This window comes from Rattus rattus, chromosome 4 (assembly GCF_011064425.1).
Source record: "Rattus rattus isolate New Zealand chromosome 4, Rrattus_CSIRO_v1, whole genome shotgun sequence".
Classification (NCBI taxonomy): domain Eukaryota; kingdom Metazoa; phylum Chordata; class Mammalia; order Rodentia; family Muridae; genus Rattus; species Rattus rattus.
This window is the reverse complement of record NC_046157.1, coordinates 103,072,051-103,092,226: the sequence shown is the minus strand read 5'-3', so window position 1 is coordinate 103,092,226 and position 20,176 is coordinate 103,072,051. Positions and strand designations below refer to the sequence as shown.

The 20,176-nt window shown below is 40.4% G+C and overlaps 1 protein-coding gene across 1 annotated transcript in view; it reads left to right on the top strand.

Annotated features, from left to right (window-relative positions):
- Positions 1-605: 605 nt before the first annotated feature.
- Adgrb3 (adhesion G protein-coupled receptor B3) overlaps positions 606-20,176 on the top strand; it is a 718,298-nt gene continuing 698,727 nt past the window's right edge. Inside the window, exons 1-2 of the mRNA XM_032900877.1 lie at positions 606-784; positions 3,460-4,231. Of these exons, the coding sequence (XP_032756768.1) occupies positions 3,475-4,231 (757 nt within the window). The 5' untranslated portion in view covers positions 606-784; positions 3,460-3,474. The remainder of the gene's footprint in view (positions 785-3,459; positions 4,232-20,176) is intronic.

Below are 20,176 nucleotides of genomic sequence, written 5' to 3'. Positions count from 1 at the left end.
GGGGTGACCGAGCGGCGGGTGCGCGCCCAGGAACGCGCGGGCCCCCTTCGCGCGCAGTCCCGGGGAGAGCGAGCGCCGCGCGCCGGCGCGCACGCCCGCCACACAGCTTTACTATCTCGCGCCCTCGCGCGCCTCCCTCCTCGCCCGGCATTCAAACAGCTTCCCGACGTCGCCAGCCCAGGATTTTACCCCCAGCTCCTCAGCCGCGCTCCGTCCATCAGTACCTGGCAGGGAGGAGGGCCGGGGAGGAGGGCGCACCAAGCAAACGGCTCCTGCTCCAGCCTCGCCACTGGCCGGGAGCACTCCTGCCACCAACCCGCCGCCCAACCCGCCGCCCCAGCCACCGCCGCCGGCCACTTCTCAGCGCTTTCTTGGCTTCTTGGCCAATCCGTTTGTTGCGGGGGGGTGGTGGGTTTGGGAAAACACATCTGCGCTCTTAATCCACTTCCATTTTTCTGTTTGGTGTTTCTGTGGAGTCTCCCTTCAGGGGGCCTCTCCCCGCCTCTCCCTTTGAAGGCTTCATTCACTTGGATAGGGCGCAAGGCTCTTGCTGCTGGATACCAGCCCCCCCATTATTTTTTTTTTTTTTTTTTTTTTGCTTTTGTATGCATGCATTATTTTTTTTCCAATCATAAATCTTGATATTTGAAGCTGAGCCCGGGGGGTAAAAATGGGCAACGGTGATTGGGACCGAAGGGGAGTCTCTCCATCACTGTTGTTGGGACGTGTGCCTGTGCTGGTGGTGTCTTAGATCAAGAGCCTCCCGGAGCTTTCAGAGTGGAAGGTAAGAAAAGGGGCCTAGGGGTCACCTCTGTCTTCTTGGGGGGGTCGCCCCGGAAAAGCTCCGGCTCAGTTTTGGGGGATGGCTGTTGCTGGCGGATGGAGAGAGATTCTGAGCTTACTAAAACGCCGCAGTTGAAAAGTTAAGAGAAGTCTGTTTTTGAAGAGGTGTGCTGTATGGGAAGGAATAGGGAGAGAGACCCAGAAAATCTAGCAACTCGTGCGTGATTGAGGTAATTTTAGCGGGGGCGGAGGGGGGTAGGTTAAAAGGAAGTTTGTAGGATTGGGTCTTCTATTGGGGGAAAAAAATCAGTGGAGTGATGGCGCCGTCTATGTTCGGCTAAACTAAAGTGTCACCCAGAAGATCAGTTTGAGAATAGCTAAACTCAGTGCTGGTTTGCCTCTCAGCAAGAGCCAAATAAATAAATAAATACAACATCCCGGAGTCCTCAGTGACCATCCCTTAGCCAACCTCTGGCCCTTATTTTTCCTTAGACAGATATACGCTTGTTTGAGCAGGCCCTGCAGTGGGGGTGGGGGGGCAGTTCAATGATTCATATTTCTTATTATTTAGAAACAAACAAGACTTCGTACACCAAGAATGGTTAAAAATAAAGAGTGTTGCATGAAGGGTTGCCTGCCCAAGAGAGATGTGAAATCAGCTATTCCCCTGTCTTCTAATCACTGATAAGCACACTATTGCAGGCATTCACTGTCCAATAAATGGAAGCAGAAATACCGATTTTTTTTTATAAGGAAAAGAAATACGACCTCCTTTTGAGTTCCTGATTATAAAATGAAGCCCCCTTTCATGGTTGGAATTCCTAATTTAGACACTTACTGTCACATCGGCTTTCAACGCCTACACTCTATCCTGAAGAACACTGCGCAGACCTGCATTGCCTGCAAAGTGCTACAGCGTGCACACACACACACACACACACACACACACACACACACACACACACACGAGATTGTTTCTATTTTTTTTTAAAAAAACACACTTAACCTCTAAAAGATCATTACCTTTATTTTTTCTTCAACTGGAAAAAGCCTTACTGGGAAAAGCTGTGTGTTTGAAAGGGAAAATGCTATTCTGATAGTCTTATCAGAATCGGGTTTATTTTAAACTACTGCCATATAGAGATTTACAGTTGGGGCTGTTTTGGCCTCTGTCAAGGCATAGTGTTTGAATCATACTCTGTAAAATGAAGATCTGTCCAGGGACTTTGGTCACTGGTTGGGAGTGCATGTGTTGGTTATGCAATGGCAAAGAAGAAGGTTTTATGCTTTAGTTCAAAGAGGACCAGACAGAGAAGGCATGAAAACTCTTAACTATCTGTCTGTCTGTCTGTGTGTCTCTGTGTATAGCATGGTGGAGGAGACTTCAGCCTAAAGCCTTTTAAAATGAACTTGATATTACTTTTATCAGCTTAAAGGCTGGACAGCAGCAGCAGCAACAACAACAAAAAGCATTGTCTTTTTTTTTTTTTTCCTGAGAAATAACTTCCTAAAGGTTAAAGATGAAAAAAAAAAATTCAAGGTATTTTGGGATAACGACTTATAGAGGTAAATATAATCAAGGGTGCTTTAGTTTGGCAAGGCTAGGGCAAAAATAAATTAAAAAGAACAATCTGGAGCACTTGTTTGAAAGGCAGGAATTCAGGAACTGAAATCAGCCGGCGAGCCAAAACAATGCTAATATTTTTCATGTACTCTGTGTAACTCTTATTAAAACAACCATATTTAGAGGGGAAAAAAAGACCAGGCAAGCTCAGTGACTGCAGTTCTGGGGTCCCCCCCACCCCAGACATTGCCTTTGGATACAGATACTAATACAGTCATCCACTTTATGCATCCCAGGAGGGCTTGCCCTATGAAAGGACTGCCTGGAATCTTGTACTTAGTGTTGGTGCTGAACACCAGGTCTTTCCTGTATATCCACCCATCTACGCCCTTCCCCAGACGATGACTGTAAAACCCGATGGGTCCCCGCGAATGCCCACGTTTTTTTGCACAGGAATGTCTCACCAGTTCACCCGGTGGCCCCTGCAAAGGCGAGTAGGGGCATCGTGGAGACGCTGCTCCATCTGGAACCAATGATCGTCTACGCTTTTAAAGCCGTGGCTATAATTTACCACGGTTACTTCACAACAATCCACAGAATAGGAATAATACCATGACAGCTGCTTCCAGATTACCAGGTTAGATTTTCTGTGATGCTGTTTACTGCAGGCAGAAGACGGAGGAAGAGGGAAGGTTGTGGCGCTCAGTAGCTCAGCAATTAACATGCAGGTTATTGCTACTCAGAAGGGGGGAAAGAAAAAAAAACCTGTTTCCCCGCTTCACTTGATAGAATGATAAATGGATGTGCAGGAAATCCTGGTGGATGAATTAGGACATAACTATTAATAATCTATTAAATGTTATTTTTAAATTGAATGTTGAGAACTTGTCCATCACCGGCAACCACGTGAGGGCGCTGTTCACACAGCAACTGGTAATTTCCTGGCGTTATAAAATAAAAAATCACCTGCCCTTCTTTTAAAAACGGGCTTTTTTTTTTTCTTTTTAACACGGAATTCTTGAAAACAGCTGGCAGCGATATTGGAAGGGTTTTGTTTTTTTCAATGCCTGTGGTCTTATGCTTTCGACTCACTTCCTTTAACATCCTTACAGGCCAAATGACATAGGATGAAGGCTGTTCGTAACCTGCTGATTTATATATTTTCCACCTATCTCCTGGTTATGTTTGGATTTAATGCTGCCCAAGACTTCTGGTGTTCAACTTTGGTGAAGGGAGTCATTTATGGATCCTATTCTGTAAGTGAAATGTTTCCCAAAAACTTTACCAACTGCACTTGGACGTTGGAAAATCCAGACCCAACCAAATACAGCATTTACCTGAAATTTTCCAAAAAGGACCTTAGCTGCTCTAACTTTTCCCTCCTGGCTTATCAGTTTGATCATTTTTCCCATGAAAAAATAAAGGATCTCTTGAGAAAGAACCATTCCATAATGCAACTTTGCAGTTCCAAGAATGCTTTTGTTTTTCTACAGTACGATAAGAATTTTATTCAGATTCGCCGGGTATTTCCAAGCGATTTCCCAGGATTACAGAAAAAGGGCGAAGAGGATCAGAAGTCTTTTTTTGAGTTTTTGGTACTGAACAAGGTGAGCCCTAGCCAGTTTGGTTGTCATGTCTTATGCACTTGGTTAGAAAGCTGCTTAAAATCAGAAAATGGGAGAACAGAGTCTTGTGGAGTCATGTATACAAAATGCACCTGCCCTCAGCACTTGGGAGAGTGGGGGATCGATGACCAGTCCCTGGTTTTGTTGAATAACGTCGTGTTACCCCTGAATGAGCAGACAGAAGGTTGCCTGACTCAGGAACTGCAAACTACTCAAGTCTGCAATCTGACCAGGGAGGCCAAAAGACCACCCAAAGAAGGTAAGTGCCCAGAGGCAGGGGGAATGGGTGCTGGGGTGGCTGGAGGCTTTGCATGAAAGTAACCCTTTCTGGTTCACCACTTAAGCCTACTCTGTTGCTTTTTCATTCTGTCAACTTTGAAGTGACTTGATTTGTGGTCTTCCCTGTTGAAGGGCTCTTAAGTGACTTTCAGCCTTCGCGACCTCAGAGGCAAGCAGAGGAGATGGTCGTTTTAGCAATGCGCTGCAGAAGTATGGGTAGAATATTCAAGAGAGGAGGGAGATAGAAATGAGACCTCGGTTGTGCTGGGGGTTGGTAAGGGGGAGGTGGAGGGGATGGTGCTTTTATTCAGCAGGCCAGGAAATCTATAATGCTCCAAGCGTGAAATGGATAAGTAGACTTCTTTCTGAACATGTCCAGCCAATGCCCACCTCTCTTTCTTTCTCCTTGGTCTTATCTTCTCTCTTCCCCTGACCCCAGGGAGCACTCAGCAGAAACCCTGTATAGACCCAGTGACTGCCTGTCACTGCAGTCATGAGAGACCAGTCCTAGCCAGGTCTTTACTTTTGTGTAGAGTATTTTGTACAACAAATCCTATGCACTCTCCTTGGCCAGTGAAGAGGAAGAGTCTGGGAGTCGGGAGTCCCCCGCTTTTGTGCCCCTCGCTTTTGTGCCCCTGAAGTCACCAGCAGAAAGAAGGGAGGGGCTTGTGGGAGTTAAATCCCACACAGATTTTACATGAGCCGAGTTCCCTCTGGAAGGTCTTGCTGCTTTCTTTCCCTTTGGTGACACATGCAGAGAAAGAGGGGGGAGGGCGGTGGGAGAACGGCTCAGAAATGAGCTAATTGGGGGAAAAACAGTACAACGGAAATGCAAAAGGAAGAATCTCAAGTATCAGTGACTTGTAGCTTTCGCCCATCCTCAGAGAGGGAGCTAGCAGGAGGTTTGAGATTGTGGATTATTTTTAATCATGCAAGAAAGCATGACACATTTTGAGAAAAATGACTTTTGCTCGGAAGGTTAATAGCTATGCTCCGTTTGTGGGAGGACAGAGTCAGTACATATTCTTGCTTGTCCCCCAGCCCTGCAACCAGAGAGTGTGTTGATTTCTTATGCAGGAAATGTTTTCTGACCTCCACAAAGATCCCAGTCTGTGAAAAGGGACAGCCAAGCTCCAGTCCCTCTTTCCTCCCCCTCCCCCAACAGAAGTTGTCTTTGTGGCCAATATAAAATTGACACGTTGTTGGAGAATTTTCTTTAATGGTAGCCAAGGCTTTGTAGGAGAGTGGAGCCAGGGAGAGGAAAGGGGTGGGGGTGGGGTGGGGTAGAGGAACCTCGACAGCTTAATGCTGTTTCTCTGCTGGCAGCCATTTGGGGGATGGGAAGTATGGAAGGGCAATGCCACAAGGGGAAAAAAAAGTTAGAAAATAAGTGAAGGCTAATGGCAGCCAGGAAGGGGCGGAAACCTCTGCCGACTTCCACAGGTCAGTGTTTTCGCTAACAGCCTTGACTGAAGAAAACAAAGTAGTTTTAAATTACAGGAGTTCTTTTCTCCAGTAAAAAATCCCAGTGAAGCACTTACGACTGCAGGGATGGTATTTAACACCATTTAAAACTCATTAGTGTCCCCTAGAATAAGAACTACAGTACACACACAGAAACTGTGATGCCACAAGCTGGCTGAGAGAGAGAGAGAGAGAGAGAGAGAGAGAGAGAGAGAGAGAGAGAGGTTAGCATCAGGAGCCCAGCTTCCTCCGTTCGTCCTTCAGAGGACCATTGTAAATCTATTTCTCCAGTGGTTCCGATTTGATAATCAACCTGACCCCTGATCAGATCAAGAGGGGAGACCTAGTCTAGTTTCACAGCCCATTTGCAAAGGCAAGGGAGAGGAGAAAAGTTGTGAGCCAGGCATGCATGTTTTTCAGGGATGTTGCCAGTTGCACGCATGGGATCTGTAGAGCTGCATGAAATGCACATTTGATTTGCAGATGGGTGGGCTGTAGGCATTGTATTCGTAAGGCAAGCAGGAAAGACATTTTTGTTGCTAATCAGCTGTAGAGAGAGAGAGAGAGAGAGAGAGAGAGAGATGAAGAATACATGCCCGTCTTGAATTTTTATTAATGAGAGGCACCAAAAACTAAGTTTATGTAGTAGGGAAGAGTTTTTTGCTGTACCAATAAAATCTCAGTCTATGTTCTTTGTTGTCTGAATTTGGGCTTTTTAATTGTCCATTTGTCTGGAGTTAGAAAGGGGTGGGAATTTGGTTCCTCTTGACAGGTTGTAGGTTGTACATTTATATGTAATTCTTATAAAAGATGTCCAGTATCCTTTCTTATCTCATCCAAAGAAGACCTTCGTTTAGGATGCATAGTTGGAAAAGAATGGGAAAATTTAGGCTAATAATTTTGCACCACTATGTAAAGTCTACTAAATCTTAAAATATTTTTTAAAAGTGACACAAAATATCACGTTAAGAATGATTTATTGAATACCACATTATGGTACCCAGGGATTGAGGTTAACAATTACATACAGGATTTCTGCTTATATGTAATTCAGGGCTCCTTCATTTTATGCCATAACTTATAATTCTATTTTTTTAATATGAAGTTTTATGAAGTTTTAAAAATTTCACCTGCATTTGGATAATCCGATGATCATATTTTTCTATGGAAAACTATTCAAGTCTGACAGGGTTGTTGAGAGAATTAGTACCAGAGTATGCTCTCACAACAGTTTGGGACTTGTACTTCATTCACTGTGTAGGTAGTGCCAGTGGTCTGTCTCGAGCAGATCTACCTGGATTATGTCATAGAAGTGTCAGGGTTTTGTCAGAAGACACTTCAAATTTATTAGACCCGGCTGCAGATGCTTTTGTGTGGTACTGATGTTCGTGACCAAAGTGTGCCAAATGTTGACTCCTCTGAGTGTGCCCACTGTAGTTACAAACATGGAGTTAGCACAGAGAAAGACTAGGCTCTCTACAGTGGATGTCTACTCCAAGAGATGGTTTATACTAAAATGTTACTCTTCAACATGGAGAAATCTTTATTCTTTCTAGTGATACTAGGGATGACATACTACGAAACTGAGCAGCGTGCTTTATTAAAACACCTCACCTGAGTATATTTAAGAAAGAGCCTTCCTATTAAAGTTGTGTCTGACGTAGTTGGGGGTGATATCTGCTCACAGAAAGTTGTCTGTCATTCACCTTGGTTTGTTTGTCTATTTATATTTTTGAAATCATGAAAACTAATTTTAAAAAGTGACTTCTCAAAAACAGTGAGTTGACAGTTTAGATGATATTTGTTTTTTAAACTCTATATCATGGACACACATGTATATTTATACGTGTGTAAAGTATATTAATATGTATATATTAAATGAATAATTTTATAACTCATATATTTTAATTATATATCATATAAATTAAATATAAATAACATATATGTAAATATATTTGTACACACACACACACATATATATTATTTTATTTTTTTAATGAAACTTAATGGTGGTATTCACCTGATTTTTAAATGGAATTCTGGGAAGAGACCAACAGTTCTTGAAAAATTGTTTTACATTTCTTTCACATCATTTTACATTTTCAGTAACATGCTTTGTTCCCGACGATGGCTCTGGACTATATAGTTAGAATGTGCATTTTAGTGTGAGCTCTTGTATACTGACATACTTTTATACTATATTGACAGTATTAAAACAGTTTGGGCAGAAGAATTTCAGAGCTGAATGTCCAAGTCCTATAAGGATTCTTAAAAGAACCTTTGTTTGCTGCTAATATCAATGGCTCCACTTATGTGAAGGGGAGTCGGGATCCCTGTATAGATTCCAGGAAATGTGTACACACTCAGTCATTTGTCTTTCAAGTCTGGCTATGCTAATCCTGAATACTCTGGCTCCCAGGGGAAGATTCACTGTGTGACTGTGTAAACTCTAGATGAAATGATGATGTGTGTGTGTGCGCGCATGCGCGTGAGCGTGCGTGCTCATGCGCACCTACTTATAATCTTGAGAGATTTTCATTTTTAGCATTCTAAATCTTTCTCCTCCTGCTCTATTTGCTGTTACATTACTCCTTTGACTCACCTTTCATCTTCCTTCTTATCCCCTTGACTCTTTTGCGAACCTAAGTGTTATCAGTGCACCTTCCTCATTGGGAGACATGGTGCTTCCATTTTTCTTTGGTGAAACAGGCACTGACGTTTGCCCGGTCTCTTGCTGTTTCCCACAGCCCCTTGAAAAACACTGTGTTTTTGTTCTGGCGCTTAGCTACTTGCAGTATGATTTCTCCACTCATAGTTCCTTCTTCTTTGCCAGTTTTAGAGTTCAGTAAATCGCCTGGGATTTTTGAAATTGTAGCCCCATCTTAACAGGATTTCAGTGACTACGGGTTGAAATGAACAATTAGAGACCAGAAAAGTTCTAAGAAGGAAGTGTATTAATGTAGTGATTGCAGTCTAAAGACAAGTAACGGATCAACTGGAGAGGGAAGCCACATTTTACTTTCCCATATACCATCTAAAATGCTTCCAATTTTATTAATACACTGTTGATGTCAGAGACTGATCTCCAATGTGCTCTAATAATGTCATGGGAAAAAAAACATGAAGGATACAGGCGTTTAGTATTATTTCACCATATCCATTTGGAAATATGAATGAACCTTCTTCATCAGAAGACACAGTGCGTACATGCAACTTGATAAATATGGCCACCTGTAGGGATGAATGAACTTTTCCCATGGGTCTTTGAAGACCATCAGAAAGCACAGACACTTACAATTCATAACAGTAGCCAAATTGCAGTTATGATGTAGCAGTGAAAATAGTTTTAGGGTTGGGGGTCACCACAACCTGAGAAACGATGTTGAAGGGTGGCAGCATTAGGAAGGGTGAGAACCAGTGATTTGGAAAATGATAATAAAATTGGTCCTTTTCTCTGCTCACATCTCTGTGTTTCTCTCTTCTAACCCTTGCACTCCCTGTGCCGTCTGAATATTCCCCAAATCCTTCTTCACGAAGTAAGCTCATGCGGAAAAGCTCCGTTACTTGTTCTTATTAACTTTTGGCTACTAACTAGACATAGTACAGGGCAGACTATTACCAAAAGTGAAGGCCTAGTCAAACAAAACACTGGTTTTTTTTTTTGTTTTTTTTCTCTCCCTTCTCTAATTTTAGAAATTCGCCTATTTAGGAAATACTTCACATATGCAGTGTTTATGAACAAAAACTCTTGCAATGTAATTTTGTGAGCAATTGCTTCATGCTATTAAGACGCTTGAAACTCGAGTGAAGTGTGCCTAGGTGCTGTGAGTGCACACACGAGGCGGGCAGCATGTGCCTCAGTGGGTCTTTGTGACTGTTAAAGATAGTCTACTAAACTTGCGTTTCCTCAAACACTGAGGTAGGCACTTGACTTCACTAACAGTTGAGCTCCATGAATCCTTTAATTTACTCTCTTTCTGAGCTCAAGGGGACTCTATTGTTAATCATTTTGTGAGATAGCTATTTTGCGAAATACAGTTTTCTTTAGAGTTACCGTGGTGTGTATTTCTTAGAGAAACCAGCTGGCTCTCGAGTCAAGAATTAGAGTCATTAAAAATAATAAACTTTTTTTTTCTGGGCTTAGGAGATAGCTCAGTCTGTAAAATTGTTGCCATAGAGGACCTGAATTCATTCAAAGAATCCTAATCCAAGGGTAGGTTTGGCGGGCTGCTTCATAAATCAAGGACCATGGAAGTGGATATCAAAGGATCCATTGCCTACCCGGTGAGCTACTTGTCAATGAGAGATGCTGTGTCAAAAAATAAAAAAGATGATGGCCAGATTGATGAGTAAAATCTGAGGTTGACCTCCATATGCACGTGCACATGAACCTCCCCGAAATAATGCGCACAAACACACACACACACACACACACACACACACACACACACACACACACAAACCCAGGACTTTTTTTTTATAAAGTTGTGCTGTCAGATTATGAATCCAAAAGATCATGAAACTATCTATTGACCTGTCCTTTGACATAAATTGATTTCACTCCGTATTATTTATTGCTTCTTAGTTCCATAAGGCTTGGTAATGTTTATTGCTCAAGATATGAGAAAAATGGACTGAGTAGGAAACTAAGTAATGAGATTGGTGATTGGACAGTTCAGTTCCTGTCAGTGTCTATGGAAACCTCTCGATTGAGTTTACCGATGTTCTTATCTCATATATCAGAGATAGATTTTCTTCACCCATTGCCAGAGATACAGTAAGCATTCTGGGTGTGTCACGTCACTGGCCATAAAGAAACAGTTTGGTGTGTGTGGGCCTGAGACTGTAGAATGACTCAACAACCTTGATAAGACACCAAGCCCGAGTCATCAGTAAACCAGGAGTTCTACCTACACTAAAGGACTTGGATTTACTGAGATCATACTTGTCAGGACTTGGCACATTTCTCAAGTTACCTTAGAATGTCGGTAAGTGCTAGTTTCCTCCTCTGTCAAAATTCTCCATTTGCTGAGTCAAAACAGGTTTACTTTTTTTTCTTTGCCCAAACTCATAGTTCAGAACTTTATCAATTCTCGTAAAGTGTTCGTATGATGTAATTACCGAAACAGTCTTCTAATTTGTGCACAGTAATACGGACAAGATAACTTAAGTCCAAGATAAGTTGACGTCCTGTGTTCAACTGAATTTGCCCGGTAGTTGATGTATTTCCACTATGGTTGCTGCCTTGGTTTTTAATTTTCCTTAGGAGAGCTGAACTCATAATCTCTATTTCTTCTTGCTAGAAAGATGCAGAGGATCAACTAGGCAAAGGGATTCTACCTGAAATGCCAGGCAGAACATCAGCTGCCATCTTTCTGTGTGTGTGTGTGTGTGTGTGTGTGTGTGTGTGTGTGTATGCGTGACTGTGTTTGTGTATGTGTGGCTGTGACTCTGTGTGTGTGTGTGTATGTGTGTATATGTTTCTATGTGTGTGTGTGTGTGTGTGTTTTTGTGTGTTTGCCTGTGTGTGTGTGTGTGTGTGTGTGTGTGTGTGTGTGTGTGTGTGTGTGTGTGTGAAAGAGTAGCACCATTGGTTTAGAAACAGTCCTTCCTTGGTGTATTCACTGATACGCAAATATTTATTTCAGGATCAAGAGTATACTGAGTTCTAAGCTGTGGTGTGTTGCATATGACATTCTTTTTTTTTTTTTTTTGGCGAACACATCCACGTAGACAAAACAAACAAACGATGCAAAACAAAACACAAAGAATTGTGCTGGAAATTTTAAGAAAGGTTTTTAATCTTTCCATGTGAACACAGTTGAAATTTCTGAATAAACCGAAACAAAATTCAAACAAATGCTGTCGGATGCAGTGCGTAATGTGTGGTGAGGGTCGTTACTCTCCGTTTCAGTTAATGATCGGTTGGAATGCACAGAACAGAAGTCTTACAAACTATGCTTTATAAGTGAAACGATTTTTCACTGGGACATAGTTCCATGAAGATTTAACATCTGCTGATAGTAAAATTGTTCTTTACAGTTGTGGTTTTTATATATATATATATATATATATATAACTTTAGTGTGTTCTATTTATCTAGTTGTTTATGCTATCTTTTAAATTTTTATTGTTCTACATTCAATTGAAAAGATTCTCTTTAAACAACTGAGGTGTTTGAAAGCCCTTAAAAAGCTTATTCCCTGAATAACCACGGGGAATTGGTAATATTTTAGATGGTCATTTAAGTATTTGAATTTGTCTATTCATTTAGGGCATTTAATAAAATACCATTAAGCCGCATGCGCTTATGTACATTTTGAATTAGATAAAGGAGTGACCGCATTTTTAGATTTCTATATTGATGGAGGCATGACTAATACTTCAAATAGACCGACCGAGAGGTGTATGACTCATCTTAGGCTGGCACGCTGCCTTTTGGATATCTTTGCTTATAGGCAACCAAGCTATTTAAGTTAAATTGTTTCCAAGTATTTTAATCTTTGCTGCATTATACAAAATGAAGATTATATTTGGACGTGTGCCTTGCAAAGGAGTTCTCTTTAAATGCCAAAGGACTCTCTTCAGATCTGTTTTAAATCATTCAGAAGGAAAATATGGCTTTGTTGGAATCTCTTTCAATGAAGAATGAGCAGTTTTAACAAAACAGTGAGTTATCCACCCCTCACCTCCAACTTTTGACATATTCAGATATCGGCGAGAAAGCGAAGTGAATTTAGTATTGCTTTAAAGATTTTGAAATTTTTTTAAAGCAAAATTGTAAAGTGTTGTCTGTATAATTCTGTTAATTTAACCTTTAAAGTGTGGTGCAAACATTCTACCATTCAGAGAATAACCTAGCTAGCTACCTAGTTATTAATGAATAATCATTCATCTTTAGTGAAGAACAAATAACAAATGCGTATGAAACAGAACTTTTCAAGTCAACTAAATAAACAGCAGTTTTTCCTTAGGTCATAAATGTTTGCTATGATTTTTGTACCCCTGTCCCCCAACTTAGCTCAAGCTAGAGTCAGTTGGGAAGAGGAAACCAAGGAATAAGCTCACTTAATCAGATTGGGCTGTGGGCATGCATTTAGGGCATTTGTGGGGGGCGGGGTTAATGATTGATATGTGATACCTTGTCCCATGTTAGCTCTAGACAGGCAACCCTAGGTGTATAAAAAACCAAATTGAACAATTCACAGGCAGCAAGTTAGTCAGCATCATTCCTTGAGATCTTCTGTCTCCAGTTTCCTGCTTCAAGCCCTGACTTCCCTCAGTGATCATCTATTGCCTAGAAGCGTGGGCTGAAGTAAGTCCTTCCTGCCCTGCCACACAGAAAGCAAAGATCGTTGTCACTTAGTATTGTGACAGTGTTGTTTGAAGTTGTTATCAAATGGAAGGTAAATAGTTCACATTATGTGAAAGGAAATAGCTGACTGGTATTCCAAGAGTTTGTCTTAGATCATGAGTTTCTTTGGGAGCTAAAAATCATTTGGAAAAATATGACAAAGTAGGGCATAGAAGTGACATTAGAATACCAATGGAACCAGATGACAATGTATTAAGTGCATATAGACATTATTATCATTATTATTATTATTAAAGTATTTATTATATACACAGCATTCTCCCTTTATTTATTATATATACAGCATTCTCCCTGCAAATACACCTTCAGGCCAGAAGTGTGCATCAGATCTCATTACAGACATGAGCCACCATTGTGGTGGCTGGGAATTGAACTCAGGACCTCTAGAAGAGCAGCTGGTGCTTTTAACCTCTGAGCTTCTCTGCCTGAGGCATGTGTAGACTTTATTAACAAAGGGAATTTGGACCCTAGCACAGGTAGCTATGAAGGTGGAAAGACTTTTCGAAAAGTAGTATGAGTAAATGATAAATTTTTCGCAGAAAATGTTCTCCTGTTGTTCCATTTAAGGTGATTTTTAAATAAAAAGTAAATTTTAGGAAAAAAATCTACCTAATTTCTATAATTGTGTCCCTAAAAGTATTAGTACTTTAATTTCCATTATACATTTTTGAAGTTTAAAGTCTCTTTAAGAAGTAAAGTTCATAAGCACTTCATGGGTTAAAGGAATAGGACTCAACTTCCCAAACAAGAAGCAGTCGCCTGTAGTTTTACTGCAGTCATTGTTTATTTGGGCAGTGACAGTGGAAGGTGCATGCTATGTATATTAATGGTGTGTGGCCTACGTATCACGATGTACCTTCTTTTCTTTTGAATCACCCAAACAAGCAAGAATGTAACTGGACAAAAGGAAATGCTCAGAAACATGGTGGTGGTCATAGTGGCTTCTCAGTTCTGGGAGCTCGGGACTCTAAGTCTCTCACTCTCCAAATGGTACACATCTTTCATCACTGACTGACTAATAAAATCTTCACTTGGAAACAATGCACTGGGAAGATCACTCCAGTCGAACACAAGGCATCCTCTAACATCTGATAAGAAAGAACATGGTCTTGCAGAACATTTGATATCCAGGCAGGACGATGATCAGAAGATGATTTATGATAAGACCACTGTGACTAATTCAGTGGTTCTGTCCATTGGATTACAGATTGGTTTTGGCATGTACTAAGAAAAATTGATGATTTACTTAAGTACAGTTCTAATAGCATTTTGAGTCTAAGAGACGTTTAAGAGAACTTGTCTCACGTTCATTTTGTCTGTTTGTCTAGGTGTTCTAAAATGGAGAGAGACTGACCAGTCATTCATTCATTCATTCATTCATTCATATTTATCTTACCTAAAGGCGGCCTTGAGGAATGGCCACTTTGAATGGGAGATTAGGGAGGTGAGGGTGCGAATTCTTTGTTCCTGGTTTGGATTCCTTTGGGTGGGTTGCACTGACTGCTGGGATTGACAAACAAAGTCAAATAGCTCCAAAAGGAAATAAACAGACTGGATGATGAAGTTAGTTCTAACCTGATGCCATTTTGTTTTGGCAGATTGGTCTCAGGACAAAAGCAAAACATATAATTCTTAAACTTCCCTGTCATGTCCCAACGTGACAGCAAAGCTTCGCAGTTTCCCCTAAAAGTTTAATAAATACTGCATTGATTTCTCCTTTCTTGTCTAGCCATTACTTACTTTTCCTATGTAGAAAGTAGCCCGAAAAACAGAAAATAATGGATTTTTTTGTTGTTTTGTAAATTCATTCACTCAGTTATGAGATTTTGTCAACTAGAATCCACTGGATATTGGGAGAATATTTTCAAGTTGCCTACACAAAATAATGGTGCTGTGGAAAGGAGGGTACCTTGGGAGGGCAAAAATCTGTTTACTTTATGTAATCTTTCCACATTAATCTGGCAAGCTTTCAAGAACCTGCTAGTGCCCGGCGGACTGAGGAATTTCAGTTTATTTTTGCTTCCCAGAGAGGTCAGCTTCCTTACCGATCTTTCAGCCTGTGGTCAGCTCCTTTTGGCTGGCCTCAGTTTTTGTAATTTAAAAGCTAAATATTGTATATGGCTTAAGTAATGAAAAACTGCCTACAAAGTTAATACAGTACAGTGGCCCTTATTTTTAATCAGCATTAATTTCAGATATGTAGGAAAGCAGCCAGAGAGCAGCTTTTTAATATCACAGCTTATAGTATGTTTAAAAAAAATCTACTCACCTAAAAGTATCTGACATTTTTATCCTCTTGTGGTTTCTTTGGAATTTAGTGATGACCACATGTTGGTGTTGGATTGCTTGTAATGGGCACAAATAAATTCTAGGCATAATAAATATACCATGTGGTGGCCTCTGGTCTCTGTCATGAGACCACAGAAACCACAAATATGGAGCAATGATATTATAGAGTAAAAGTTGGTTCTCTATAACTGAACTGGTGAAGCTTTGAAAAAAAAATCCGTAATTGGCAGGATGTGCAATCTTCGGTAGTATTGCTTTTCTCTAAGCCAAAGTCCACGCATAAAAGATTAAAGAGACAGATCAACAAGATATTTAATTGAAGCAGTCAGGAGGTCTAGAGTCTTGAGAGTCAGCCCCTCCCTTCTCTCTGTGCCAGTCCCACAAGCAACTGCCCTTGGAAAATTCCTGCAACATCTCAGTCTGCTTATGACAGAATCTGGGAAGGTTCATACTACCACTTTCTTCTGTAAAACAATCTCCGGTATTACGATCACCTAGAACACGTAAGAGCCACTTGTTCTGTTTTTATTGTGCTCCGGGTAGAAGAAGCACATAATCCTTTGGACACACATCTGTTCTTAGTTTCCCTCCATATGCACTTCTCTCCACACAATATGATATTCAGGTTTGTCGGAGACTAACACCCAACCCTTGGCCAAAAAAAAGTCGTGAAACCCTTTATATGTCAGATGAGGATCATACACACTGAAGAGTGTGCCAGCAATCTTCTGTCATTTCTTCATGCGTCGTCTGTCTGATTGGCCTTTACAGACTTCGATCAAGCATTTGGCTACCAAGTCATTTCCAGGTTTGCTTGGCAAAGCTTTATGGTATAGAATCCATGGTATTTTTTATGCCAGAGATGAGATCAGCTCTATACTCTGTTTCATTTTAGTCAAAGAAATAACCTCTTGTGACCTACTTCTTGTCCTTGCCTCCTGACACTGCCTTTACATCGTGGAGGCTGACAATGTATAGACTTGAGAGAACACTATGGTTCTACATATTCCTACTTATCACGACTTCAGAGCACCTCCCCATAAGACTTCCAGAAAATATCCTTCTAAAAATTAGATCGCTACGAGAATCTCTCTGCATAATTATGAGTACTCATCTCAGACACTTTTTTCCCTCTCTTTTCCCTGGTTCACAATTTATTTAAACTCTTCGTTAAAAAAAAAAATGAACAGTGTGGTAGTAGGATTCTAATTTACAGATATAGCTTAGTCAAACCTAATATTAAATTAGAAGATGGCACAAGAAAACCATTTACACATAAAAGTTAAAACCATATTTAAACTTAAAATTTTATCTTATATAAAGTCAAAATGAAACTAAGTACATGTTAGCAACTCCATTCACAAACATTAGTCAAAATATATACATTTAAAAAGGCACAAAAAGGCTATAATTTGAGGAAGTTTTTTTTTAAAGTGTTTTACATAATTTGCAAGTGAACTGCAGGCCGCCTAGAAAATAAGCGAAATGGGAAGATTGCTCTGGAAAGCAGTTCGGCTCAGGAGAGGAATGCTAGCCCATGAGAGGCATCGCTCAAAAACAATTCTGTGCTTTCTTTCTTTCTACTTTTTCCCCTGCCCCCAGTTTTGCTAAGTAATAAATACATAATTACAGCCCAGACCATCTCAGACACTTTTAACTCTTTAAGTGCTAAATATCCAAAAGCCCCAATTCTATTATAATTTCTAAATTTTATTATTCTGTTGTATATACATGTCCCCCATATGTGAGTGCACACATAATTGTGTGTGTGTGTGTGTGTGTGTGTGTGTGTGTGTGTGTGTGTGTGTAGGCTAGAGACTGACATCAGATATCTTCTTCGATTTTTCTACTTGTATATTGAAACAAGGTCCCTTGTTGACCTATGAACTGACAAATCTGGGTTGCTGTCTACGAAGCTTGCTCCAGGGATCCCTGTTTCAGCCTGGAGGACAGTCAGGTTGCCATTCATGTTTGACACTTGCTTCAGTTTTGGGAGTGACTCTCTGCTCCTCTTGCTTAAGTGGCAAGGGTTTTATCTGATGATCTGTCTCCCCCAACTCCCAAAACCCTATTTAAAATGTATAATTATAAACAGATTACATTGTGTAGATACATTCTGATTATCTTCTCTATTGTTTTGTTAAGCTTTCAGTTAGTTACAAACTGTCAAGCCAATGGCTGCTATTTTTAGTTCTCTGATTATTCACTCTGATTGCATATGAAGTGTACATGAGTATATGCGCTTAAATCACAGGGCACGTCTGTGACTAAAGACTTGTTACTAAAGCAAGAGCAAACTATTTATTAGTATTAGAGTTCCATTGATATAAGTGAATGCTTGGAGTATCTCTACTATCCTCCTAAAAATAATTTCTGGCATGGAACATTTTGGGAATTTATTGGGATTGTATTCATAGACTGGTTTTGCATGGATGGTGTGAATGGCTCTATTCTACCACTTGTGAGCAAAGATAACACCACCCATTTCTGTGTTACAATAAGCTATGAGGCCTCTGGTTTCTCACATGTAGACTTGTATGTAGTGAAGGGACTCTTCGTATAAGCCCAAGGGGAGGCCTCCATTTGAACCATGATCAATCTGTCATGGCCAAGAATCAAGTGAAGGTTTACAGCTCAATGCACAGGCTGGATTGGATTCTGCAATTTAATCTGTCTATTATGGCTGGAGTAAGAGTCAGGTGAGAGAATGTGGAATAATCATGGTGATTGTGTTCAGGGGCATTATGGCTTAATGCTGTGTTCGGTAATTCAAGGAAGCTGAGTGATGACCATGGTCTTGCACAGTATTTTCGGGGAAGGAACTAAACACTCACATAGCACCATACTCTGGAGGTAGATGTCTATTGACTTCATGCCGATGTACTTAATTTTTTTTATCAGGATTTATGCAAGCTTATTTAGAGCCAATTGTAATTTGCTGTGAAAACTCTTGTCTTCTAAAGGAATCATCTGTTTGTTTGTTGTATGTTTGTTATGTGTGGCTTCCTAAGGACCTCCTCATACAAGTACAACATGCTAATTGACCATATCGGCCCCTCCAGCCACACTACATTCTCCTGTTGGTCCCTTCATTCCTATAGACAGGTTGGCTTATTTTATGTCATATGTATACAAGGTTTTATGCATCTTTATAAAACACAGGAGCCACCAATGAAAGGAAACACAGTGTTTGTTCTTTTGACACTGACTTAATTTGCTTAATGTGATCATTTTCAGTCACACCCAGCTTTTGAAAAATGACATAATTTTCTTTCTTTATAGGTGAATTGAAACACATTTGTATTCATACCACATTTTCTTTGCTCATCTCTCTACTGATGGCTAGTTAGTTTGAGCCTGTACCGTAGATATTGTACATAGTGCCTCAGCGTGCAAGCAACGTCATGATATGTTGTGTTAGAGTCTTTTGGTAAATATATGGGAATAGAATTGCTAGGTCATAGGGTGGTATTGCATTTGCTGTTTCAAGGACCTCATTCTGATTTGCAAGGTGTCTTTTAATTTTAGAAGTTACTTGAGGTTGCCTTTGTTTTAAAACTAAACAAATGAGACAGTGTTGCCATTCAGTGAGCCATTCTTGTTATGAAGCAGGTGAAAAATATTCCTTCTAGCCTGGAAATTTCCATTGAAACTTGTCCTATCTACAGATTCTTTTCCTCTCTGTTGTTCCTTTCTCCACCCTGTTTCTTCTCCCTTTGTTTCTTCTCACTTCCATCCCCAGCCCCTCCCCTCCCCATTCACCAGATGCATAGGGTAGAATTTATAAAGGATGATCCATCAATTAGCCATTGTGGCACCTTACAGAGAATCTGTTATTAATATGCATGGCGATGGATTTGTAAACAAATATTTCTATAGTAGTTCCTGGGGAGTTTGTAAACACTTAGTAAGCACTGCTTCATTAATCTTAGCAATTTTCTTGTGAGGTTAATTATGTAGCGATAATTAACCTCCCCTTTGAGTAGGTGGGTTTTTGTCAGGGAAGCATTCTTACCTCCCCTGAAAAGTGGGAGGGAAAGGGAAGGCTCCTGTGAACTTTAAACAAGCCTTAGGGTTGCTTACTGGGGAGAGAGCAGTTTTCACTATAAGGGCCATGCCTCCTTTTCTTGTCTTTCTCCTCAAAACATTTGGATTATGTCATGCCCATAAATTATAGGCGACACAGGCAGGAGTCAGAGGGGAGCAGCGTGCCATCCATAGAACAACTGAGAAATCAAAAGACAAAGCAAAAACTTTATGTTTTTCTCTCTATGTGTTCTGAAGAAAACCCAGGGATATGGCTGACTAACAAACGCATGGTCACATATGTTTATGTAACAATGTGACTTTAAATGCTTATAGGCCTTACATACGTCTGTGTAATAATGCATGGTCAACATTTTCCATTAGTTGAGACTATCCCCTGTGACTTTGCCTTTACTGACTTCTAAATGTGCTTTCCCTTGGAGAGTCTAGGGGACCTACCAGAGCAGTGACAATAAAGAAGTTATCCTTTGAAGCAGAAGGCTTGTTTGTCATAATTCACGTGTTATCTGTCTAATAAAGTTAGAGAACGTATTCCATGGATCTACTTGGATCAGAAAGATAGATTTTACTTAAGACTTAAAAAATAGACCATTGGTCAGGTAGGCTCTACGTTTGAAAACACAATGACCTACACTGATATGTTCAGAAGAAGTCACATATGTGATGTATAGAAAATTGAGAGAATATAAATATACTTTTAGTCGTTGATCATTCTTTAGGACAATTTTCTGTTCTAGGGCCCATAGGTTT